The sequence below is a fragment of the Alosa sapidissima genome, chromosome 3 (assembly GCF_018492685.1).
Source record: "Alosa sapidissima isolate fAloSap1 chromosome 3, fAloSap1.pri, whole genome shotgun sequence".
NCBI classification, from domain to species: Eukaryota; Metazoa; Chordata; class Actinopteri; order Clupeiformes; family Clupeidae; genus Alosa; species Alosa sapidissima.
Genome location: NC_055959.1, coordinates 12,246,001 through 12,273,201, shown reverse-complemented (window position 1 = coordinate 12,273,201; position 27,201 = coordinate 12,246,001). Strand labels below are relative to the sequence as shown.

General features: G+C 42.8%; 1 protein-coding gene across 3 annotated transcripts; it reads right to left on the bottom strand.

The window, feature by feature from the left end:
* Nucleotides 1-261: 261 nt before the first annotated feature.
* nsfa (N-ethylmaleimide-sensitive factor a) lies at nucleotides 262-26,828 on the bottom strand. 3 transcript variants are annotated; one of them, XM_042087499.1, is made up of 23 exons: nucleotides 26,722-26,802; nucleotides 19,879-19,896; nucleotides 15,928-16,013; nucleotides 12,433-12,532; nucleotides 12,011-12,050; nucleotides 11,721-11,887; nucleotides 10,791-10,898; nucleotides 10,625-10,700; nucleotides 10,251-10,406; nucleotides 9,681-9,880; nucleotides 9,162-9,327; nucleotides 8,931-9,005; nucleotides 8,235-8,422; nucleotides 7,683-7,778; nucleotides 7,229-7,385; nucleotides 6,758-6,891; nucleotides 6,486-6,552; nucleotides 5,124-5,203; nucleotides 4,646-4,780; nucleotides 3,760-3,873; nucleotides 2,909-2,964; nucleotides 2,538-2,614; nucleotides 262-1,510 (listed from the first exon to the last, which is right to left on the bottom strand). In XM_042087499.1, the coding sequence occupies exons 1-22, from the start codon at nucleotides 26,731-26,733 to the stop codon at nucleotides 2,584-2,586; spliced, it is 2,262 nt and encodes a 753-aa protein (XP_041943433.1). In that variant the 5' UTR covers nucleotides 26,734-26,802; the 3' UTR covers nucleotides 262-1,510; nucleotides 2,538-2,583. The 3 variants fall into 3 exon arrangements, with proteins under 3 accessions (XP_041943433.1, XP_041943435.1, XP_041943434.1); XM_042087501.1 differs by lacking the exon at nucleotides 19,879-19,896 and having other exon boundaries at nucleotides 26,722-26,828; XM_042087500.1 differs by lacking the exon at nucleotides 2,538-2,614.
* Between the last annotated feature and the right edge of the window lie 373 nt (nucleotides 26,829-27,201).

The following is a 27,201-nucleotide window of genomic DNA, read 5'->3' as shown; positions in this document are numbered from 1 at the left end:
ATCCAGGCTAATTGTTTCTGCTAAATACCCCCCTTCCCTCCTCATGGGCAAAATTAAGTGTTGAGTAGAGAATGCCCATGGTGCATGTGTGTTTATGTACTGTAAACATTACAATTACATACAAAAGGAATGGGCCTAGAGTGGCTAAAACAGTCACTACACAGTTATTATGAGGAAATGGTTGATTTCAGTTGAGTGCAAAAATAACATTATTTTCCTTCATATGTGTGCCTGTGCTTTTATTGCAATAATACATCTGCATCCTTGCCATACATCTTTAATGGTGATAAAGTACTCCGGTTAACACACTTGTTACCAAAAAAGAAGAAATAAAAAGATCATAATTAAGAACATGAGGTCCTTAGGCAGGCAAAAACATGGACAAAAATACTCACAGTGTACACATACACACACCACACACACACTGATTAAATCTTCCAACACTTCAAAACTGCATACACACATGCATACGCATACACATACATACATACATACATACATACATACATACATACACACACACACACACACACACACACACACATACACACACACACACTGTATACACACACAAACACACACACCAAACCTGAACAGTCATCCACAGTACATGAGTACAAGATCGAAATCCAGTGCAGAACTAATTCACCCTACGATACATTAAAGGTTGTTCTCTTGGTTAAATCTCACTATATGTATAAGTGTGGTATTTTTTCCAAACACTGACTTTTGACATTTACATTATGCAGAAAGTAAACTGTATATAAATACTGTACTTGACCCAACTGCCATCTACACAGGAGCAAAACATATAGGTCTGATATGTATACAGAGGCTATACATAAACAAATGTCATTTAATGGAATGAGCTCACTGTAATGTGTCCTATGTACAAAAAAAATAATAAATATAGAGTAGATGGATAGTTTGCATTTACACACATCACAGACAATAAATTACATTTCCACTTTACACAAACTACAGGCCTTCTCTGATTGTATTTCTAGGTTAGTTTTAAAGACTTACATCTCATATATGCATAATGTATATATATATATATATATATATGTACATATAGTACATATATGGTATACTTTGTCATACTGTTGCACACCTCCTAGGCTCAGGATTCACAGAAATGTGCTGTATCATTTCTTTCAGACTATAGATAGAAACATACATTAGCAATAGACACGGCACACAAAAGCACAAGACGACACTTGGAGATTGATATTGCATTAATACCGACAACATGGAGTATTACTGCTCTCCCACTGAAGGTGTTTGTCTCTGAAGTGTGTGTGTGTTTGTGTGTGTGTGTGTGTGTGTGCTGTGCGTGTGCATGTGCATGTGCATGTGCGTGTGTGTGTGTGTGCGGGTGGTGCTGGACTGTAGCAGGAACAATCTCGGTCTGCCATCATAAACATGCATGACGGGGCGCCTCTCTGGCGGGATGGACCCCCTCTCTTCTCCTCTCCTCCTCTCCTCTTCTGTCTCCTAGAACTGGCCACTGCAGGGGGGAAAGGAGAGACGTACAGTAAGCGGTTGTAGGGTGTTTCTGTGTGTGTATGTGTGTTCATGTGTGTGAGAGGGTGAGGGTCTACATACTGTACATGCCTGCAATGACTGGTTTGCGTGTGTGTGTGTGTGTGTGTGTGTATGTGTGTGTGTGTGAGTGCAAGCGCGCTTGTGAGTGCACGCGCGCATGCACGTGTGTGTGTGCACGTATGTGGGCGTGGGCACAATCACTAAAATCCAAACGTGAATATGTGTGTGTGTGTGTGTGTGTGTGTGCGCGTGTGTACATGTACATGTGTGTGTACGTATGTGTCAGTGTGTGCGTGGTTGCCTCCATGTCTATCTCTAGTCTGCCCTCACCTATTCTAAACTCCTTGAGAACCCTCCTCCCCTCTAAAGACAGGCCCTCGCACAGCAGAGCATGGACACTTTGGGTGGCTGCCACCTGGGAAGATGACCCCATGAGTATCCACAGTCAAAACCTGTCAGCCTTTTATACTCACACTGACACACTGAACAGTGTAGAGCTCCCTCTTGTGGAGGCACAGGCTGTACTACAGGCTCATTTCTTTTTTTCTGAAGATTTGTTATGTGCAGCAAGTCTATCATTTTACGTGTCCTGTGCTGTGTGTGTGTGTGTTAAGAGCCAGGGATAAAATTACTAGCAGTGAACTCCTATGTGGTGTTTACCATAATAGACTACTACACAAACAACAAACACAAGCTAGGGCAAAAAGACAGACATATCACAAACATGGACATGGAGGCCTACTGGAGACATTAAGGCCTTTGGAGGCCAATGGAATCAGAAGATGCTATTTTGATGGACCAATGGGACTAACACAGTGTATCCACGGAAACCATTAGGAATACAAAAGTTCTTCGACTGTAGCAAGAACATAAAAGCAACTAATAAACTATTAGCAGCTAAGCCTGTCTATCAAATGGGGAACTATAGCTAATGTTAGCTGTGAAACTAATGCAAGAGCATATCAATAAGACTTCACCCGCTCTCTTACCATACAGGACAGATTTGGCTGAACAGTGCAGTGAGACAAAAGGGACTTATACTCGGATCTGACTGCCGTCGTCCATCCTAGTGGGATAGAATAGATGGGCATATCGACCAGGCGGTCATTTTTATATTGTCTCAAGATCATAAAGTAGAAAACTGCCAGTTTGAAACCAGTCATCATGGCATCTGCTGTGGAACATGATTGCACATAGACACTGTTTCTTGGTAACAAAGAGCAGTTTGTAAAACAGAGCTAATATTCTGCTGAGTCGCAACAGTGCTTCAGAGGTGGTAGGCCTAAGAGATAACGATTTGATGAGAATGTGATGAGTCATGGTCAGCTAAATAACAAACAGGCTAAATGATGACACTCACGCCCCCTCGTCTCTTAGCAGCGACAAGAACTTGCTGACTCTGTAATCCTTGTCCATCTAGAGAGAGAGAGAGAGAGACAGAGAGAGAGAGAGAGAGAGAGACAGACAGACAGACAATTAAATGTAATTGCTTTTCCAAGTGGATTGCAGCATTTTAAACAATATATCAAGATGCCATCGACTCCAAACCTGCAAATACTGTACTTAACTAATTACATCATTCACAGACTGTACACATGACAATGCATACACATATTTCAGGTCCAAGAAACGATAATGGACAAGGATATTTAGTGAAACAATGGTTCAATGACATCAGTATTATAGACTGAAATCCCCCACTGATGAGTGTCTATACCAGTTCTGTACCTCGCAACTTGAGGTGTGCCGTGTGGAATTTTGAGGAAACCAATGCATGTTTGTACAGGCTATTTTTAAAAGCATAAGTAACACAGCTTTTTAATCAGAACGGATTTAGATAGTCATAAAGTGGTTGTTATAGAGTAGCCTAATAGGCTACAGATCTATTACGCAGCTCAGTCAAAAACAAGTGAGCAACTACCTATCGCTAATACCTATCAGCCCATAGACACTCTGTATAGAAAAAATGTGGGTATACTGTAAGAATGTACAGTACACCCCTGTTATAGCCTATATTATATACCTATATTATGTGTGTGATACTTCATAGTGAAGGTCAGTGTGCCTTGGTGTTTTGGTTTGACCCTTTGCCCAAAAAAAGGTTGAGAATCTCTGGTCTATGTGAAGGATCTGATTGCAAATTCAGACAGGTATATTGCCTCTGTTATTACAGAGATGGCTTCAGACCTCACTCAGCCCGGTCTGGCTCACCTGTAGGGACATCTCGATGAGCATGAGGAGCTTCTTGATGCCGATCCACACCCTCTTGCCCTTCACCTCCCGGGCGATGTTGGCCCGCTCAGGCTCTGAGAAACTGCCCAGGAGCTGATTTCACATTCATAACAGATAGATAAATAGATACTTTATTGATCCCCAAGGGGAAATTCAAGGTCTCAGTAGCATACAGACATCACACACAACATGCACTTACCGCAGAAATAATATACATATAAAAATACATATAAAAAAACTCCACTGTACAATAGAGACAGTAGAAGATAAACATGATACTAAAATACTAAATACTAAATATACTATATAAACTAAATCAAATATCAACATAGTGTGCTTAAGGATGATCAAGCATGACAGGGCAGGGACTGAGCCTGTAATTCAGTGTGCATTGTAAGGTGCTCTATGAGAGTGAGTGTCATGGTGATGGTGAAAATAAGTAAGTGCAACAGTGCAAGAATAACGTCTAGAGACCAGCATAAAATAAATATGGACATATAAGAGAATAACGTATAATGTAGACAAGGTAATATAAAAAAACTATATCAGTGCAAGAATAGGTTGAGGTAATAGGGTTATAGCCATTGGTCAAGTATTAAGTATAAGGTATTAAGCGAGCCATTACAGTACGGCAAAATCCAGTAACATATAAATAAATGACAAGCACTCATACACACACACACACACGCACACGCACACGCACACGCACACGCACACACACGCACACACACACACGCACACACACACACAGACACACACACACACACACAAATTGAACAGATGACAGGACAGAGAGACAGAGAATGAGAGAGAAAGAAAGAGAGGGAGAGGGGAAAGAGAAAGATGCAGAGCCAGAGTGCCAGACCTCCAGAGCCTCCACGAGATGTTCTCCTGTGGAGATGTTGTGCACGTGGATGGAGGTACTGAAGGCATCCAGCATCTCCATCTCCTGCAGCACATCCTTACGGCTGGTCGTACCAATCACCAACAGCTTACGACCCTGAGGGAGACAGCAGAGCGCATGAGCCCAAGAACACACACACACACAAACACAGGCACACAGGCACTCATTCACACATACAGTACACACACACACACACACACACACACACACACACACACACACACACACACACACAGAGACACTCATTCACACATAAAGTACACACACACGCACACACACACACACACACACACAGAAACACACTCACACACACACTCACACACACACACACACACGCACACACACACGCACACACACACACACACACACACACACACACACACACACACACAAGTACTTACTCACACACACACACACACAAACACAACTATATACACACTTTTGGGGGAGTTTTCTTGAGCAGAACAAGTAGAGCCTGTAGAACCAAGTTGGAGAACCGAGGACCAATTGGCACGTAATCTGTGGAATGACAGTGGCCATAAGAAGATAAGTACCTTCATCAACATCTTGATAGATTTATGCCACCCTACTGCTACATAGCATAGCTCCTGGTCTACAACCAACCCAAAAGGACACATGTTACCCCCGTTGCTCATCCAGCTACACTGGCTACCTATGACCGCCCGCATCAAATTCAAGTCTGTAACGCTTTCCTACAAAGCAGTTTCGGGTTCCTACTGAACGCCCTGGTACAGGCATATGCTACCTCCCAACCGTTGCGCTCCTGGTAAGGCTAATCAGGCCAATCCAAATTTTTCTCATCTGTTGTTCCTCATTGGTGAAACGTGCTACCAGTTCCTACTAGAGCAGAGGCATCCCTCTCCATCTTCATAAAAACTCCTAAAGACCCAGCTCATCAGAGAATATCTCGTCTCATAGCACTATTTACAACGAGCCTTGCTAATTCTAGCACTTGACTAGAACTGACTCCTGACTGTATAAAAACAGCCCTCACTGCTGCACTAATTTGTTCTTATTGTACTCTACCTTTTAAATAGTTTTAAATTGTTCTAGAATTGTTTTTGTTTTTGTTTTGTTTTTGTTAAAAAACGCTTAAAGGAACCGTATGTAAGAAATACGATGATTTATGATTTTAATCATAAAATGGCCCTGATATGTCACTAGACATTAAGAAATCATGTTCATTTCAAATACTTATATCACTGACAACAGTAGTCCGGCCAGGATATTGTCATTTAAAAAGTGAAGTTGCAGCCCTCAACTGATGTTGATGTTGTCATGTTGTGATTTGGCCTGATGCGCCACCCTCCACCTATCTACTAATCACAAAGTCAGTAGTGTTTCGGCATCCGGGGTGCCTGCTCTGCCAGTCGGGGGGGGGGGGGGGGGGGGGAGGGGATAAACCGCTTTACAGTAATTTGAAAGTGATTGCAGTACTAGTTTTGGCCACAATCTTACAAACGGTTCCTTTAAAACTGTTTACCAAATGTAATGTAATGCAAAGTAATAAAATATTCTAAAATCATATTGCAGGTGTCACGTCTCAGGTAGTTTGGGTTCTCTAACAGCAGTCTCTGATTAGAACTCCCAGCAGACACTGGTAACCATGCCAACCACTGCCATAGGGGACGTGGCACACTTTGCGGTTTGTTTCCTAACTCAAAGTCCTTAAAAATATCATTTAACATTAGTAACACAATTTGTGTTAACATTCCTCATTTATTCTATCTATAGTCAGTGTGAGTGTGTTTGAGGCACAAAGACAGGCATGTCATCTCACCCAGCAAACGCTCAATGTCATCTACGACCACACAGCTCAGCTGTGACTTGCAGGCATCATCAAAAACCTGTAGAAACAAAGCAATTACAAAGTTAGAGACATCTAACTGGGTTCAAGACACAGCCATGTTAAACTGGCTCTGATCACAGTTAGAGTCTGTGAAACAGAAATCGAGTGACTATACTCATATTTTTTATGGACATTGTCTTTTTCCCTTCCAAATTTCACAGAAGTTTATTTCATAGCTCAGTTTCCCCTCCAACATGACTCACTTTCTTGATGGCCTGGCACTTGGAGATCTCAGAGTGACCGATCATCTTATCCGGAGAGCAGATCTTGATGAAGGGGAACTCTGAGTCCTCTGCAATCTTGGCAGCCAGAGCGGTCTTACCACTGTGGGGTGGCCCTGTCAGTGAAGCATGGAAACAACATGAGGAACAGAGGAACAACATGTCATTTTAAAAAAAGGATATAAAAATAAGAGTATGTGTATATGCATGTGTTTGTGTCTGTGTCCATGTTTGTATGTGTGTGTGTATGCGTACAGTATGTGCATGTGTATGTGTATGTGTGTGTGTGTGTGTGTGTGTGTGTGTGTGTGTGTGTGTACTGTATGTGTGTGTGTGTGTGTGTGTGTGTGTGTGTGTGTGTGTGTGTGTGTGTGTTCTGTGTGTGTGTGTGTGTGTGTGTGTGTGTGTGTGTGTGTGTGTGTGTGTGTGTGTGTGTGTGTGTCTCCTGCATACCCTCCAGTAGGACGGTCACCAGGGGCGTGCGGTCGCTGTTCTTGGTCTGCTGCACCAGCAGTTCACCATCACCCAGAACATGGCTGACTGGGTCACCCCATTTGATGATGCCGTTCATGATGTAGCTTGAGTAGTCCTCTTGGTTCGTACCAAAGGCCTACAGCATGGACAAACAGTGGAGCAGGAAAGTTGATCCCCGGAAACCACAAAATCACCAAACAGTATTGACAGTACAAAAATGTTTTCTGATATATCCTTTTGCCTGATACCCTTCAATGTATGTTTTAATGTTAGACTAAATGTATAGCTTTGACTGTCATTACATAATTATTAATACAAATTAAATTAGACTGTTAATTAGCTAATCATATAATACATATAGGTGAGAATGTCAACAATCTAATGACTGACTACATGAATGAATGAATGAATGAATGAATGAATGAATGCGTACAGGCTTGATGTCATTGTTGAGAGATCCCATAAAGTCATCCCTGTGAACTTGTAGCTTCTCGGCGCGCTCCATGTCCACTTCCACTGTGGACGTGGCCTGTAGGAATCAATGACACCGTTAAAATATCAGTGACTGAAATTTCAATATTTCAAAAGACTATTTATTTGTGTTGGAGAAATTTGACAAATAAATTTAAAGCTGGTATTTTAATGATTGATATATCTAACAGTATGGATTTCTGTGTCCTAGGGAGTGAGTGCAGGTGTAAATAACAGTAAAAGAAAGTAGCATGTGGACAGGTTGGCTCTTACTGCCAGTGTTATCCATCCCAGTGTCCATCTAAGACTTGATCTTATCTAGACTCATCACTTGCAACAATAGGTAGGTGTGTTATTTACCAACAGAAAAAGACAGATTGACAATTTCTATAACTTCTTGATTGATTCATTGATTGATCAATTGATTGGTTGATTGATTGGCAGACTAACTGACTGATTGGTTGGTTGACTGATTAATCTTATCACGATTTAAGTTTGGCCCAAAGTGTCTGACCTTGATGTGGCGGTTCATGGCAGTGGACTGGGCAGCTCTGACAAGACCCTCTATCTCAGCACCACTGTAGTTCTTGGTCTCAGCTGCGAGCTCTTTGATGTCCACATCACCGGCCAGCAGGTTGAACTCTACCATCTTCTTCGTGTGAATGTTCAGGATCTGGTAACGACCCTTTTCATCAGGAAGACCTGTCAGAGAGGGACGTGAAGTTACACATATAGCCAAAGTCCTTTTAGGCAAGTCCCTCCACTCGACGGTCATATTGTAACGCTTTTTGGGTACCTATCGGGCATCTATTTCGGCAGAAATGCGCATGCGCAAGGCATCATGACACCAATCTTTCTCCAGCGGCAAGATCACAACACATGATTGGCACGATGTATTCACAACACATCACATGATTGGCACAATGTATTCACATGTCAACGTTTTTGCCGTGGGAGGGGCGGGATATGTGTAGACAACTGCCATATTGGCGTTACAAACTAACCCCATGCAATTCTATGGAGAAGTTTTTGAGTGCTGTGTCTCCTCATTAGAAAGTCTCTGATATAGCTTTGACACATATGTTAGTTCCGTTATCTAGTGTTAAACACACACAGGTCTACATATTTAAGTAAAGAGCCAATATGAAGATGTTTTTACGATTTTCCCACAATGCATCATATATTCAAACACAGCGTTGGTTAGACTCACCAATCTCCATCTTGACCTCAAATCTGCCAGGTCGCATAAGAGCATCATCAATCAAGTCAGGCCTGTTGGTCATGCCTGACAGAGACAGAGAGAGACAGAGAGAGAGAGAGAGAGAGAATAAGAGAGGGGGGTGGTGAACAACGGGAAAGCAAAAACTCAATAAAAAGAACTCCAGAGATGATGTATAAAAGACATATTGCTGATATCGCTGATTGCACAGTTCACACGTACCGATGACCAGGATGTTGTTGAGCTGCTCCACGCCGTCGATCTTGGACAGCAGCTGGTTGACCACAGTGTCGTGCACGCCTGTGCTGCTGGCGCCCGTGCCTCTCTGCTTGCAGATGGCGTCCAGCTCGTCAAAGATGATGATGTGCAGGCCGCTGTTGGCGCCCAGCTATTAGGAGCAGATACACATGAGGGGTTTACACACACAACAATAACAACAACAAATACTCTGAGTTGCGTACAAATGATGATGTTTACTTATGAGTTATTTACCAATGACAATGTTTACTAAAAGTTGTGTTGTCTACCAATGCTAATGCAAGAAATATCTAGTTATTTACATGCTACATTACATGTAAACTCATCGTAGACAAAAGGGCAGGGAAAGGATGCCATTTGGGCTGCCATTTGTATTTTTAAAAAAAAAGGGGTTGCGGGTATGTTAATTGTGGTCAAACCCCTCCCAAGATGTAGTGAGGGGTCTATGGTATCCTATGGTGTTCTCTCATGTTTGTGTCTCACCCTTTTCTGCTCTTCCTCAGCATCTGCGAACAGCTTCCTGATGTTGGCCTCTGACTCTCCCACATACTTGTTGAGGATCTCAGGGCCGTTGACTATCTTGGGCTCGCGAGCGTTCAGCATCTTGCCGATCTGCCTAGCCATCAGGGTCTTACCACAACCGGGAGGACCGAAGAGCAGGATACCCTTCACGTGCTTACAACCTGGGAGAGAGGGAGAGAGGGGGATGAGAGGAGTGAGAGGAATGAAGAGAAGAGAGAGAGAGATGTAAGGAGAGAGGGAGCATGTGTGAGAGAAAGATGAGCAAGAGAGAACATGAAGGACAGAAAGAGTGAACTTAAAGGGATGGGAGGTCATCAAGGTCAATGATGCTCTTCAACTGATGTTTTTCATGTACCGCATGAGGTAGAACAAGGTGCAAACATGTGCTCTACGCTGATGAAAATGATAGAAGATATCTATCCACCCTCCAATTAGAAGTATGAGAGTAAGTGAGGGAGAAAACATGGAAGTCTGTGAATGTCTAACACAGGCAAACAGACACACAGCACACAATGAGACTAGGCATCTCACCCATCTGTTCCACAATGTCTGGGGGGAAGACACGAGAGGCGAAGGCCCTACGGAAGATGTCAGAAAACTCCTTATCCAGACCACCGATGCCCATACGCTCAAAGTTCCAGTCGGGGTTAATGATGGTCTGGCGAGCCTCTTTGGTCTTAGCCTTGCCTGAAGGCATCAAAATAAAAGTCATGACAAGGATATTATGAGAGGATATGTAAGATATTAAGATATTTTTAAATGATCAAGTACTCTACCTAAACATTCAATATTCTTGATACAACAACATAACAGTAGCTTGTTATATGCTGTAACACATATAATACTATGGTGGTAAATATTTGTTCATAACAAAAATATATTATAGAAGCATTTGTCAAACCTACCCACTAATGTGAGTGAGGAACTGTCTGCCTTCTCGAAAATCACTTGACTATTGCCTACCAACAGGCCAATCTCAATCTGCAAGAAGGAAGGAGTGGGTCATTAGGTTGGGTTTGTGCTTACAATGCATTTGCACCATGTCTTGTCATGAAGCTTGTAGTAGCCTACCTTTTGTTTTTTCCCAGATGGTGCCTCCCCTTTCAGGATGCTAGAATCCATGGCCTCTATATCCTTAATCATCAAGCCGAAGAGTTTGTCACAAAAACTGAACACCAGCTGTGGGGATGACACAGATCAGATGGTGTCAGAGGACACACAAATGCTGAAATGGCAAAATATTGCATAAAAACTAGAAATACCCTCCACAATATGGTTTGTCTGAGCAGCCACACTAGACTCATTTATCTATAAAACACAGCAGTCATCTAATGGCTTGATCAGATTACACATTTCAGCCACGATTTTGTCATAGCCGGCAAAATTCCAACGTCGTGCCGAGTATAAAATGCAACAGCGCCGAAGGAGGAACGTGACGTATTCAACAACCAGCAATTTATTGTCTGCGACGTTCAAGAAGATCACGACCAAAGATTCTAGAGCGCTACACGCAAGATGTATTACTGGACGGAAAACACGTTGGATATGTTAAAGTACGTTCTATGACTCTATGGGCGTAACTGATCTATCTTGCTCTACTCTAGAATCTTTGATCACAACCAAAAGTCGAGCATGTCAGACTTTTTGGGGAATCTCCTACAACTCACCATCGTGGAAGACAAAAAAAATCATATAATCTGACCCAGCCATAAAAGAGCATGTTTTTGGATGCACAATAACAGGATACTAGTCTGGACTGGATTAAATTAGGTCACACTTTCTGTAAAGCTTTCTTGTGACACTAAAACAACACTAAGTATCACAACATCAATATGTGGCTCAAGTCACTAATGATAAGCCTTACTGAAAACACATCATGTAGTGACAACACTACCAAGTAGATGTACTGTATATAAGCTTGTGATATCAAGGAACACAGACATGTACTGTCAGGTCCCATGCTGTGCTGTATCCATACTGTATTTCTGTGGTCATTTATACCTGCTGGGTCACAGAGAAGGACTGGTTGTTGAACTGCTGAATGAACTCGCTGGCCATCTTGTCCGAGTCGTAGGGGCTGGTGTCTGTGCTCTTCTTCTGGAGGAAGTCAATCTCAATGGTAATGAGGCCGACGCACTGCCTAGACTTGTCAAAGTTGTAGTTGGCCACTAACAGACAAGAGAAAGACGGACAGACTTGGTTAAATGTGAGGAAAACGTGACTCAAACATATCGTGTGAGAGATAGAAAATAATAGAAAATAAAATGAGTGTCAGTATGTGGAATTAATACCTTCCACTTCTTGTCCGATGGATAAACCAGCCCATTTTCTCTGAGGGAAGAGAAAAAGAAGAATAAAGAACACATAGAGAGGAATACCAATAAAGAATACCAAACACCATCAATGTCACCTATCGTGCATGCACCTAATTACTAGGCCAGTTAGGCATCATCTGTTATGTGGTGTTTATCCATGGGCCTAAGCACATCCAACCAGGCTTGTCAGATGTAGAATTTGGGAGATGTGTATTTTTGACCAGCTGTAATATCAAAATGGCACCAGAGCTTGTCCTGCATCTCTCCTGGCGTGAATAGATCTGAACACACACACATACACACACACACAACACACACACACACACACACACACACACGCACACACACACACACACACACACACACACACACACACACACACACACACTCTCTCTCACCTGGGGCAAACTGAAGGCAATAGTGCCGGGCGTCACAGTGTGGTGGCTCTTTACTGTAAACACAAACTTGTGGTTGGGCGTGGTCTTCACCGTCACATGCCTGCAGGAGGGAAAGGAACAACAACTTTGGAAAGTTCTTAAAGTTCTCAAAGGCTGCTGGATCCTGGACAACAGTTGAGTCTAGATCTGCTCTAGGGCAGAGCCAGAATCCAGTCACAATCAGATGCTGCTTAGTGGCATGCCTGTAAGGATAGTGTATAGAAAAGTCCTTTCACTTGAATTGCTAAGATTGCCATTCATGCTTCTTAAAATCTTAAATGTTTTCACACAGATAAACTCTCTCACACTTTACAATCACAACAGATATTTAGACAATATGAATGTGTATTTGTGTGCTCTACAATCTTGTTTAGTGTTTCAGCTTGCCATGTACCATAGTTTTGAAAATGAAATCAAGGGTACAGTATGACACAGTATATGAGGGAGATGAATACCTTGCCCATTCATATAACACAGTTAGAAATGACTGGTTTACTTGTGTACAAGGGCAGCTGTGGCCAGTGGGCCGCGGCTGAAGTGCCCTTGAGCAAGGCACCTAACCCCGAGCGCCGCCGTTGAAGCAGGCAGCTCACTGCGCCGGGATTAGTGTGTGCTTCACCTCACTGTGTGTTCACTGTGTGCTGTTTGTGTTTCACTAATTCACCGATTGGGTTAAATGCAGAGACCAAATTTCCCTCACGGGATCAAAAAAGTATATATACTTATACTATACAACAATGTAGTTACACTAAAAACATCATTCCTGGTTACACACACACACACACACACACTTGAATGGTATCACAAAGACATCTTCACACAGACACACAAACCTGCAATCTCTCCCAGTGCAGCTGCACACCCCCTCAAACACACACATGCCTGCAGTCTTTCACAGTCCTGCTGCAGTGGACAAACAGTGCTGACACACCCACACTCATGTACACACATACACACTCACTCACTCACACACACACACACACAAACACACGCACGTACCAAGCACTGCAGACCGCACCTCTTCATCATCTCAGTAAAGAAGGCAGCACATGCTCAGAATGAATTGTAAGAGGCCGGAATAAACCAGGCCCAAATGATTACCTCTTTAGCATAAGAGTAGTGTATGAACTACACACTACATGCCCAAAAAACCATGTCCTAAATGAAAACATCTGTCAACTTTTAGAATGACCCACATGGTAGCTGTTACATTTCAGTGAGTCTTATTTACAAAGCAGTAGAGTCCTGATGGAATAAGTCAAATCATCCTGGTAATGCGAGCCATGAATGGAGCATTCAGACAAACAGGAAGTCCCTGATACAACCCTCTCCTCTCGTCACAGCCGCAAAGGATTGTGGGTCTGGTTAATCTCAGATGAGTCAGGGATTATGCTCAATGGGACAGACAGGAAGGGCTGGATAGCGAGAGGGATCTACCATCATTCAGCTGCAGACGCTCAGAGTGGATTGTATTTTTCTCTCACTAGGAATGTTTTTTTCTAACCATCTTTACAATTTTTCAGTGGTAAAATCAATATTATTGTTGTTCAAACACACAGGCACACAGACACACAACCATAAACATATACACTTTTAGACCCACAATGGCTGCCTTGCACTACTCCACTTGCACTACTCCACTTGTACACTTGCACACTTGCAACTTGTTGTTGTTGTCCTGTTGTCCTGAACACTTCTGAACACACTTCTGCTGCTCTTACATAACTTGCACCACCATGCCACTTGCATACTTAGGTCAAACAAAACTACCTCAGCCATTTATTGGCCTGACTTTTGCACTATTGTATTGACTGTCTACTGTATGCACAATTGCACAATTTCTACCAAATTTTGCTGCTCTTATTTCTTCATTGTATGTGCCTTCTTATTTTTACTTTTTATATTGTTTACTTGAATGTTATGTTTGTCTGTGGACCTAATTGGTAAAATATGTCTTGTCTCCACCGTGGGATAGTAGGAAACGCGATTTCGATCTCTTTGTATGTCTTGACATGTGAAGAAATTGACAATAAAGCAGACTTTGACTTTGACTTTGACTTTGATACATTTGAAGATGCAAACAGAATAAAACAAACACATATACAGGTTTAATGATTTTATAGACAGATTACTAACTAGCAGGTTTAAAGGAGAAAGTCAATACATTTTCCTTAAAACTTGTATTTTCCTGTATATACTGTATATACATGTTCTGTCTCGGTCTAGAAGACTGCAGTGTCAGCAGGAGAGCGTGAATAATGGATCAGGCATTCCCCGCTTGGGAGACTTGGCATAATAGGGGACACCGGAACAAGTACACACACATATGCAGCACATAGATACTGTACATACACACACACATGCTCACATACACAGACACAGACACACACAGACACACACACAGACACAGACACACACACAGACACACACACACACACACACACACACACACACACACACACTGTCTCTATCTGTTTCACATGTAGTAGATCAGGAGGCACTGCGGCAGCTGTTGTCAGTCTATGTTAACGTCCATTCTGAATCAGCAGTTCAAGGACATGGGCGCATGCACACACACACACACACACACACACACACACAGTTATAGCCTTAGAGGGAAAAAGGAGGAAAAGGACGAAGAAAACAACACAGGGCAATGGAAGTGTTGCAGTAGACCCTCTCAGGCTGAGATTATATTATGTCATCTCTCTCTCTCTCTCTCTCTCTCTCTCTCTCTCTCTCTCTCTCTGTGATGTTTGATTTCATGTCAGATTGGATGAATTTGAAGATATGTATTTGTTGATGATACATTCAGTGCTTCCCTATTTTAAGCGTAGACAACAGTGCCCAAGAGAGGAGGTGTGTATATATTAATAATTAACTGAACTCTCACTGAATACTGAGTGCACACCAATATATCCAGGTTAGTGCCCACAACAGGTCTGTGTCAGATGAACCTTCACTGCACCTGATACCTGGACTGGACCGCTTCCAAATCCGGTTTTGCTCTTGCTGGGCTTGGGCCAGTTTGAGGTCCGTTTGGACCTATTCTGGCGTCAGCTGAAATGTATCAGGAAAGGCCAGTTTGAGATCCGTTTGAACCTATTCTGGCGTCAGCTGAAATGTATCAGGAAAGGTCAGTTTGAAATCCGTTTGAACCTATTCTGGCGTCAGCTGAAATGTATCAGGAAAGGCCAGTTTGAAATCCGTTTGAACCTATTCTGGCGTCAGCTGAAATGTATCAGGAAAGGCCAGTTTGAAATCTGTTTGAACCTATTCTGGCGTCAGCTGAAATGTATCAGGATAGGCAGCTGAAACTGTAATAGATGACACATCTGGGTTCAGAGTCAAACATGAACTCATTCTTGAGTGTCACCAGTGGGAGAACAGCGAACGTTACCGTACGGAAACAGTGTGTGGGTGGGAGGAATAAAGCAGTAAAAGAGTATGACTTACTGTCCAGACTGCAGATCCTTCTCACTCACCACGGCGCAGTTGGTCAGAGAGAGTTCGTCTGTGGGGCATCGCGCCGCTTGCATTGTCTAAGGGAAAGGGAAGAGGAGGGGGAGAGGGGGCAGGTGAGAGTGGAGCAGAAGGGCAAAATCAGTGTAAGGGAGTTAGAAGAGTAAGGGTTAGACTACGTTCTCTCCATCTTTCATCAGCAAGTCCATTTCCAAAAACTTCCAGAAACGTTACAATAAAAATATTATCACCCCACAATGGACATCTTCGTGTACCACATGCTGAGGTGAAAAATAAATAAAAATAAAATAAAAACCAAGTGCGCTAGGCTAGAAAGATATCAACTCAGTGGGGGTAGTGTACTAGTGGAAAACACATTTTTGTGGTCTTTTATGCTAATCAAAGCTGACGAAATAATGATGGCCGCTTGTGATTTACATTCACTTGATTACTCAGTTTGATGATTATTTTCTCCAATATTAACCCAATAGAGTATCTACAGTTCATACGTGTTCTATGCTCTGCATGAAGATATACAGTAGTCCTCAGTGGAACTTAATTGTTTAGCTCTACAAAGTAATCCCATAATGACTTCTCCGTGTGATATTCATGACTCATTTGTGCAGTTACAAAACACAGAGGCACTTATAACCATTAGAAGCTATCATAGGCTCCTGAACAACCATTGCTAATGACTGTCTATGTGGTAAGGAATTGCTTAGACAGTTAGTATTAAACTGGTTTGGCTTTATCTGTCGAATATGAAAATACTGTATGCATGTATGAGGAATAGAAGACAAACGTTTGGCTTCAATAACGATATTTTTTGTTTGAAACTGAATACAAGGAACAGATATTTACAGATCATAGAAACACACTTCCAATATAAACTGTTGTTATGAATGTTATATTCACAGCAGTGCAAAAATCAGTCTCCTAGCAACACAGGTCGACCATGCATACCATCAAAAAGAAAGCTCATCATTCTGTGATGACACGGGTCTTTTATACACTGTCACAATCCTGTTCTGAAGCAAACTGGATGCCATGGCAACAGCTGATATGGGGAGGCATCGAGAGGCAGGCAGAGAATGCAGCAGGAGCACCACACCTTAACCACACACCTCGAGCTGCCAGCAGCAGCAGTCTATCACAGGGAGCCACACAGCCCAGAGCTTCCCGCTAAACACCACAACAACACCGAGGATGCACAGCACGGCACAGCACAGCACCACACCAAAGCAGAACACAGAGAACACAGTCAGGCAGAGAGCAGCGCAACACAGCACAGCAGAGCACAGCAGAGCAGAGCATCATCGACACAGACAGTCAACCCATCAAAGCAAGCCACACAGCACAGTGCTGTCACACCCATCGGCCAAATAACGCTGGGTGCAAAGCAGAGTATAGCAGAGCATAGCACAGCTAACACAGAGAGCATTCAGAGACACATGACATCCCCATCAGGATGCATGCAAACACACATGCTACATAAACTAAAACAGCTCATGAATGGCAATGGGCAGATGGTCTGAGAGGTGAAGAGAAGCAAAGGACAGAATAGAACACATGGGAGGGTGGGGACAAGCTCTATAACACCACAGACAAATGGACAGAAACACAAACGCAGGCAGAGCAGCAGACAGAAGCAGGAAAACCACAGAATAATAGCATTCATTATACAGAATTAAAAATAACAGTGAAACTACAGAACCAGTGACAAACGGTTAGGGAATACTATGTCCCAGAGAATGCAGAAGAATTAGAACCATGCAAGGGCGTTGCACATGTAAAATCAGTTTATGTCCTGAGGAATTTTGCACTTGCTGAAAACCTTGGCCTAGAACCTTATATGTAAAGCGTTAGAGAGAGACTGGACCAGGGGTTTCCAACAGGTAGCTCGCGAGCTACCATTAACTCCCCACCTGTTTCTAAGTAGCTCTCCAAAAGGTTTGAGGAAGATGTTCATAAATCTGATTACCCAGTCACTTGGCAAACCTTTAAAAAGCATACATATCTTATTCTGCGGTTTTGGGTAGAGATCAGCTATGTGAATACATGGCATGGCATGCTCCTACTAACATAAAATCTCGGCCAAAAAGGCTCTTGGCCACGTCCATTTCGTCAAAGTAGCTCTCGACTAGACTAGACAGATTGACAGATGTGATTTATATGGAATCTGAGCCATGTGCAATCTTGGACCAACCCACTGAATGCCATGATGAAATTAGACCACATGAGAACATTAAGCCGGCTAATCTATAGGGATAGTGAGATGGTGGCATTATTTTCCTTTCCACAACATCAATGTTTTTAAATACTGGATCATGACCATGTTTTTTTATTTACCTTCTATCTATCTAACAACTACCAGCAGAAACGATCTCACGCCTCATATTTGTCACATAATTTAACATAGAGGCGAGCAATGCTTAGCCAACATATACAACCTGACCTTTATTCTATTTACTCTAATTATTATATCTAGATAGTTGTTAAAAGAATCACCTCCATTGTAACAAAAATATCAGACAGAGAGGACTGAAGACTTCAGTATCCTCAGTGGTAGATAGAGAACGTCGCTGCAGTGAAACGTGTGCTCTGACTGCCATGCCAACAAGACTCTTTGGTAATATACAGTTTCTATTACATATAGACGTTCAGGAGAATGGAGGGGAAAAAAAATAAAGAAACGGCAAAGTGGCTTTGAAATGGCTTGTCATAGAAAGCCATTTAAGACATAATGAAATGGAACATTCTGGTCTGTTCTGATGATTCTATTGACATGTCTGAGTGAGTACTTCTGTCTGGGGAGCTGAGAGCACATTTAATCACTATGGCAGATTAAAATGGGAGCGCAGGCATTTCTTGACTGCATGTGTGCATCTGCACTTAATTCTGCAAATAATTGCACTGCACTGGTGCACCTTCTTGGTCACTGTGGGTTAATAAGAACTGGGTGGGGAGAAGGGGGGGCATGTGTGCCATTACAGGGAATCTCTGACCTTACAGGAATCTCTGAAAGGCTTGGGGCTTCCAGAGCAAGTCTATCATCAGACTGCACTGAGACACTAGACTGCCAACATGCCAGAGAGAGAGAGAGAGAGAGAGAGAGAGAGAGAGAGAGAGATGAGGGAGAACAAGAGAGGGAGGAGGAGAGAGGCGATGAGTGAGAAACAAAGACAGAGGAATGACCCTGCAAGGTTGTCAACATAACAGAGATACAGGGTGAGAAAGTAAATAAGAGAGAGAGAGAGAGATGAGTAAAGTAGAAAGTGAGTAAAAGAGACTACAGAGAGCAAGATAAAGAGGGAGGTAGAGGCAGACGGAGTGGAAATAGAGGCAGAGTCCAAAGAGAAGGAGAGAGAGTTAGAGTGACTGTGCAAAAAGGTTTGCACTGCAGACCTGGCACCAGGCCCAGAGACCTAGCACAGACAGACACACTGAACAGTCTCTAGCTCTACAGCCAGGCAGAAAAGACATCTTTCTGCTGAGCCAGTGGGGAGGAAAGCAGGAAGCAACCACCACCTTGGGACACCATTCAGCCACCAACCAACGGCCTACACTCAGGCCTACGCTCCAACTAGGCGTTGCAAGTTGCTTCATGGATTTGCAACACCACTTTCCTAAGGCCTCCAATGACGGGCACTGCTAACGGAGGTTGGAGGTGAGGGTTAGGGGTGGAGGTGGGGGAGTTGGGCGGGGGCAAGGGCAAGGGCAAGATGGTGTCAGGGGGCAGTTCTCTGCCGTTTTTCAGGGGGGGGGGGGGGGGGGGGGCAATGCAGCTGCAGCTACTGTCACAGAAGCGAACTGTCCGAAAAACGACCCACCAACCAAACAACAGAAAACAAAAACCACAGGCTACTGAGTCAGAGCAACAGGCGTCCGGCGCTCTAGAACAACAGAGAAGGGTGGCTGACCTCTCGGTCATGGAGAGATACATACCTTGAAAAATATTACGACCTGGTGGGCCGACCAAGGCAAGCAAGAGGGAGGGGAAGAGGACGTCAGACACAGAATAGAAACAGCCAGGACCACTGTGTTTAAAGGCTTGTATGGGTGGGGTGGTGGTGGTGGTGGTTGGAGGGTGGGGGCAGTTAGGTGGAGGGGTTAAGGGGAGAGGTCCATTCACATTCAGTAGAGCTGTATAGAGTGTAGCATGAAGCATGCGAGGCAGAGTTGGGGTCATAGCCTTGGGTAAACACATGCTCTCTCGGGCCAGCCGGTGGGTGGCTTTGGCCAACACAGAGGCACCCTCCATCTTGTCCTTCTCAAAGTGGGCAGGCCAGCCAACGTTTCTCCACGCCCCTGACCCCAAATCTGAAGGGAAGAAAGGGGCACACATGCATGTGGCGGATGCACAAATGTCACAACACACGTATCAAATGCTCTCTGTCAGTCAGTCAGTCCTCCGACAGCACTTTAGAGGGTTCGCCAAGAACTTCAGTCTGTTTTTGATTAGTCATTTTTGGAAACACACAACAATCTGTTTCTTTCGTCAAAGCAAAGTGACATTCAGCTGATGTGATACAGCATATCAGTGTTCTTTACACCAATTAATCTGCTAAGAATCTCTATAGATTTTTTTTAAATGTCTCAACTCATACAGGCAGGCTACACCAGGCACGTAAATTAAGCGCTCTGTTCACTGAGTGTAAAAATAGTATCCCATTTGGTGTAGCCAGTTCCATTGATTATAACGGAAGCTAATTGCTGTAGCATACACTCCGCTAACGGAATGCTTCACCAGTTACCAGCTACATGCCTGGTGTAGCCTGCCTGTTATTTAAGTATGATCCATCTACAAATATTTTTGCAACTATGCCATGTTTTGTATCCTCTGAGACTGTGTATGCGGGATATTCTGATCGACCTAATCTACTTGCAGAAAACCTCTGTTTATAGTTGCCCATTCCCAAAAACTGTTATGCAAAACCCCTGCTTATAACATACTGGCCCTATAGGTAAACACCTCACAAATTAGTCCTACTTGTCCACACCATGATGACAAACATCTACTGCCAAAGACCCTGTAGTACATTTTTAATGAGGCTGAGTCTCAGGGGGAACGTCCATTCAAGTAATTACAGGCTGCACCTTCAGACAGCCAATCACAATGACTTTTGTTTTCTGTAACTCCAGTGTCCTACAGTCTTTTAATCTAATCATTGTTACATACTAAAAACAGGACGTGCATGGAAAAAAAATAAAATGATGATTCAAAAGACTCAGCTAAGACAATCTGCATGTTATAAGAAGCCTGCTATGCCTACACAAACAGGAAATTCCACAACAAGAATAATCCCATTAATCTATTCAGAGGAATCCCCTTGGATCCATTAATGACGTGCATCCCAGACTGCCTAAGATTCAGTCTCATAGGCCGATCACCCAATACTCATCCACTGTTCCTCGCCCCGCCCCCCTGCCAAGCACTGGGCTGCTCCCTCCTCTGATTCTCATTGGTCACCAAGAGGACACCGTGAAGGTCGTTCCTTGATTGCTGTCAGAGAACAGAGAGCAATCTAACAATCAGTCATAAAATGGGTTTTGCCGATTATTTTCGGCTATTAGTGCCTCCTCCCAACACATTTTGAATTATGGATTGCCTTCTTTTGTTCAGGAGCAGGAGGTGGGGGAGCAAGAGAGGTAGCATCTATCCAACATCTGAGCCATCGTGCTCAGTGCCTGCAAGTAGAGTGCTTGGATCTAAATATAGCTGTAGCTTGGAGCTCATGCTCTGGAAACACACACACACACACATACAGGCAGATTACACTAACACATGCTCCCTGTGCTCGCTCATAGTCTACCAGTCCACACCTGTCACCATTGGCACACCTTAACACAGTCACACAGAGATCTGAATCAGGAATCAGAGGAGAAAGTGTGTGTGTGTGTGTGTGTGTGTGTGTGTGAAAGAGAGAGCAGGCAAGAGGGAAAGAAAAAACAAGAGGATGAAGGTGAGAAGAGAGATAGAGAGAGAGAGAGAGCACAACAAGGAGAGGGAGATTATGTAAGTCCTTTTCTCTACTGACTAATGACTTCATTGATTGTGAGACCATAAAGGGCATGAGCAATATGCACACGCACGCACACACACAATTATTACTCCTTGCTTAATTCAGAATTGAATTGAAACTGAATTAATCTAATGAATCTGACATCAATATCGAAAACAAATCGAAAAAAATCCTTCTATTGCCAGTTGGTGGCGCTATACCACACACATTAATTAGGCATGTGAATATCATCATAATAATATCCAATATTTTTTATGTTTCCAACCAATTAACCAATGTGTTGTCAATGTCTGGCACACTTCCTGTTTGGTCAAGTGGTGGAGCTAGACCAGGTTGGCAGTTAAGGCATGTGGATATCATCAGATTTATATTAACTAATATTTTGTTAATACATTTCAAAACAACTATTCTGACTTTGGCCAGCTGGTGGCGCTACACCAGACAGGCATATTGGGTGTTTGGATGTCATATACACCTAATCTGATTAATCTGATGAATCTGATTGTGATATCCAACAGAAGTGAAAAGAAAAACACATTCCTTCTCTTGCCAATTGGTATTGCAACATGCCATGCATGTTAATAGGACATATGAATATCATCATCATGATATCTAATATTTTGTAAAATTTCAGATCAATCAGTCAAAGCAACATTTTTGGCACATTTCCTGCTTGGCCAGATGGTGGCGCCAGGGTAGGAATTTCACGGCGGCCACGACGGCCATGGTCGTCGTAGCCCCTAGCGTTGGCCGTGACGCCCCTTTGAAAATCAGAGGTTTACAGGCCACGGTGGCCTTGGTGCCCCCTTCTTCAAATATTCTGCTTTGCGTCCTACTAATAGCGATATATATTTAGCCTATGGCCTGTCAAAATAATCTTAGCATTCACAGCGCAAATTACACAGTGGAGAAAGTGACAGCGCAAGAAAGAAAGTGCGTCCAAATGAACCCATTCTTCTCAGTTGAACTACTCGCGAAGTAGCCTACTCATCACACAGACAGAGGGATGGATTACTGCACGGCCCAGGCCCAGGGGCCCAAGGGGTCAGGGGGCCCTGAAGCCCAAGCCTTTGCATGGAATCATTGCCTCAATGTCAATAAATCAGGATGTAGGCTATGAATCTGAATGAATTTAGTATTGGCTATCCCCAAAATGCACCAGAATACAGGAAATCACATCAAACAAATTAAACATTTTCTGGGGGAGGACCCCCAAACCCCCCCTCCCACATATATACGACAATTAGTGGGAGGCCCTTAATACATCTGGGCCCAGGGGCCCGAAAGTTCATAATCCGCCCATGCACAGACATCACAAGTATCACATGAAAGAGCTTTTTCTCATCTTTTAAATGATGTTAGCCGCTAATTGCTGTGGTGAACGGTTCGCGAGAAAAGTAAATAATATCATTCAATTTAATCATAAATTCTACTGAAGGTTTTGCGTCCATCTCCCTACCCATTCATCTCGGTGGAATACTTCACGAACCCTTCGTTTAACATATGACAAACCATATATCAGAATAAACAGCAGACCTTACCGAACAGAAAGGTGTAAAGCAGTCCCCTGTACAGTTAGCCGTTCCAGACTAATCCCGTTTTGAATTTGCAGTAAATTTCAACATACATGAATGTCTCCAAATTTGGGATTTAAGTTTTACACTGTGTTTAAATTGTTCCACATTATTTCATAACGGGCCAAATACAAAATAAATATTACAATGTCGCCTAGATATCGGTAAATCAGAGGACAGCTGACTATAAGAGTTTGTGAAAGTAGCCTTAATGATCACAAAATGCTAAGCATGCATCTAGGCTATTTGAGTTTCTTAAAGCTGAGCTGTGCTTAAATTGTTCAATACATGATTTCATAACAGGCCAAATATAAAATAAATGTTAAATATAGCCTAGATATCTGAAAATATTAGATGATCAGATGATTTACAGTTATATGTAATATGTCATGTTTTATGTTTTTGTAATGTTTCATACAGTGATGCAGGTCTACTGCAGTGAATACAACTTTGATCATTTTTATAGCATACTACTGTATAGTTAACTTTGGCCTTGGTGCCCTGACATGTGGCCTTTGTGCCCCCCACCAAATATGCCCAACTGAAGGCCAAGTGGCCTTGCCCCTAAAATGGTGAAATTCCAAGCCTGGGTGGCGCTATGCTAGGCATGTGAATTACACGTGCGAATATCATCACAATAATGATATCCAATATTTTGTAAAGTTTCCGATCAATGAATAGGGCTTCACACCTCTCAGTGCGCAGGGTTAGGAACACATCTCTACTTAATAGATTCTCTACCATCACTTACTCTTGCGGCAGGCTTGGCTCAGGCCTTAGTAAGACACTTAAAAAGTAAATTGCTTGCATTGCAAGTCTTGCCTCTCCTTTTTGCCAGACGGCTGAGGACACCCACCCACACTGCTCGTCCTCCCACACAGAAAAGCAACACTACCAAGTCTCACTAGGCCAGGCTTTAGCAATCAGAGCACAAACCTGTAAAGGTTCAATCTAGATTGGGTAAATCAAATCCACACATCCCAGGCCCAGGACAGGGCAATTTCCGATTGTGATAGAGAGTACACGTGACGTGTTACTTGAGTAACTCTATGAGTATGCTATCATTGGAGTACTTATTTTTTTCGGCCATTTTTGAAGTGACAGCCCCTGTAAGACCAAATCAAATTTCAAGGTGGAACCTTGGATTCAGCTTGTCTCCTCAATAATAATACTGGTTCACATTTTCTTCTTTTCAACCATGGAACTTAATTCCATTTCCAAAAAGGTTTTGTGTGATAGATAGATTCTACTGGATTTCATTCAGTTGAAATGCACAGGGAGCCATAGCAGTAAAAACTCATTCAGTCTCTCATTAGACCACATTTGTCCAGATTCACCACTGGAATAATGGGGAACTACTGCCAGTGTCGTCTTATATAATCTGGACAAAGCTGAGTCAGTCTGTGGACACATTTTATATATATATATATATATATATATATATATATATATATATATATATATATATATATTGCTGCTGCCGGTGGAAACCTGGAAACCTGCGTCATCAAAAAAAAAAAGAAAAAAAGGGGAAAAAATGAGAAATGAGGTTTTTACCTGACAGCAGCGATATATGTCTCTCATATAAATTTGAACCATTCAGAACTAATGTAATGCTTCAAACAACGTTGCTGGCTTAACAGCTTCAGTAGATGGTTGACAGTCACCCCCAAAATTTCACTTTTTCCCTATACATACTGACATATTTTGATACATACTCAGAGTGAGTCTTAATATGGGTGTTTCATACAGAGAGGACTGAGAGAGCTGGTCAGCTGTTGCCAAATATTAGTTAAGGGGATGAACTAAGATGATAAACAGGAATAAAGAGTGGACTGGACGAGGAGCTGTTTGAAAGGACATGCACAAGAAAGGTGGTCATCGTCCAGTAACACACTTCATGTTGTCTTACAGATGAGGAGCATGTCATATAGGCTACATGCAGCCATTTGGTTTAGTCATTCTCAGGTGGACACAGCATCCTTGATTAGTCTATAGCACACATTTTGGTGTGGCGATGCCTGCTAGGCCTACTGCATCATGCAAGTGTAGTGTAGCCTCTGCAGTAACATGTAAGTCTGCCAACAGCAGAGATGGTAATTAAGCCAGAAGCAATGCGGGTGTTAAAGTGCACTGACTTGCCTGGGTAAAGCCAGACGAACCGGTTAGCAAATTGCTCTCTAAAGCGGGTGAATATATTGCCTTGAGTTAAGCCTCATAGCGGATTTCTGTAGCCTACTCCATTTGGTTAAACTGGTGTATCCATTGAGCTTCAGATGACGTGCCTTGGGATAGCGGATTTCTCTAGCAGTCATCTCAGGTGATGTATTTTGACATGGCTATGCCTTTATGCCCCAAAAGGCTTTTAGCCCAAACCTAATGAGCAAAGTCTAGGCTATGCCTACATATGACTGCAACAGTCTTTGGACATTCAAAGTAGCCTGGCTAATCTCTTCGGAAAGCTATGCCAAGGTTAAATCCAATTCCAAGCACCGACATTTAAAATATGTTTTATGCAAAGGCATTCCGTTATCTTGGGTGAAATAATAAACTAAGTCTGGGCCTACCTTGAGGGAAAATAAGTAAATTAAATGACATGCTTTGTATCCTGAAATGTAACCTATGTTCTATTCAAAACAGTACGCAAGCTAGATATCCAGCAAGCTGTTTGTTATGGACCGTGATGGCTATGTCTATGGCGAAACTGCATAGATAAACCGATAGCCCTAATATTAGGTCATTTCATTATCGTTAGACGTTTAAATATATAGCAATGTTGCATTTACAATCCATTGTAGGTCCTGGAATATAACGCAGTCACGTCTGAAACCGTGTAGTAGCGTGATAAACGAAGTAAATAAGGTCTGCATGCGACCCCATAGTTGCAACAGCAATTCATGACAGTGGGCAGTCATTCGCTTTATTATTTTAATAAAACAATGGAGTATTAGTTCGTTGATTAACATTATTTACAATGACGTACGTTTAATATTTTTTTTTTTAATGACGCACTTAAACGACAAAATGAAATGTCATTCCCGCAGAGCAGGTGGTTAAGCTTATTTAGGCTTGATACGAACCTCAATCCTAGGTGAAAAATAGGCGAGGAGGACATTATGTCCCATGTAATACCTTAACTAAAAGGTGTTGATGGAAGTGATGGGATGTAATTTTAGATTAAAATATCTTACCCTGGCCGCCATCTTCGCGTTTGTTGATGCTTAGATATGCACCTCAGAATGTGGATTACCAAACCAGCACCACCGATGTAGTGGACAGCGACACACGGAGCTAAACACTGCGCATGTGCACACTGGCTGGGCTACGTCCTATTCGATGGGATCTCAACTACCGCATTCTACGTCGTAAAATATGACTGGACACAAATTGTAGTCGCTTGCCATTCGTTACCAACATCACTTTTCACAAGCAGGTCTGACACATACGCACACACTTGAGAGATGCAAACTGAACTGCTGTGTTAGCAAAAGAACTGTGGTAAATGTATCAGACAACAATCTACTGGGACTAAGTAGCACTGACTGACAAACTCATTGAGTAGCAGGAGTCGCTGTTTACAACCATATGCAACAGTCCAGGTACCAGCACACGACATCTCGAAACTATTGAATTCATAAACCAGCCAGGTACCACCGACTATGTAGTGGGTA

Bases quoted from the DNA above. Each gene is read 5' to 3' on its own strand.
- nsfa (XM_042087499.1), bottom strand. The intron at 10,701-10,790 runs GTAGGCTACTAC...TCCTTCTTGCAG, and splicing joins CATCTGGGAAAAAACAAAAG to ATTGAGATTGGCCTGTTGGT. The intron at 3,874-4,645 runs GTCTGGCACTCT...ATGTGAAATCAG, and splicing joins ATCTCGTGGAGGCTCTGGAG to CTCCTGGGCAGTTTCTCAGA.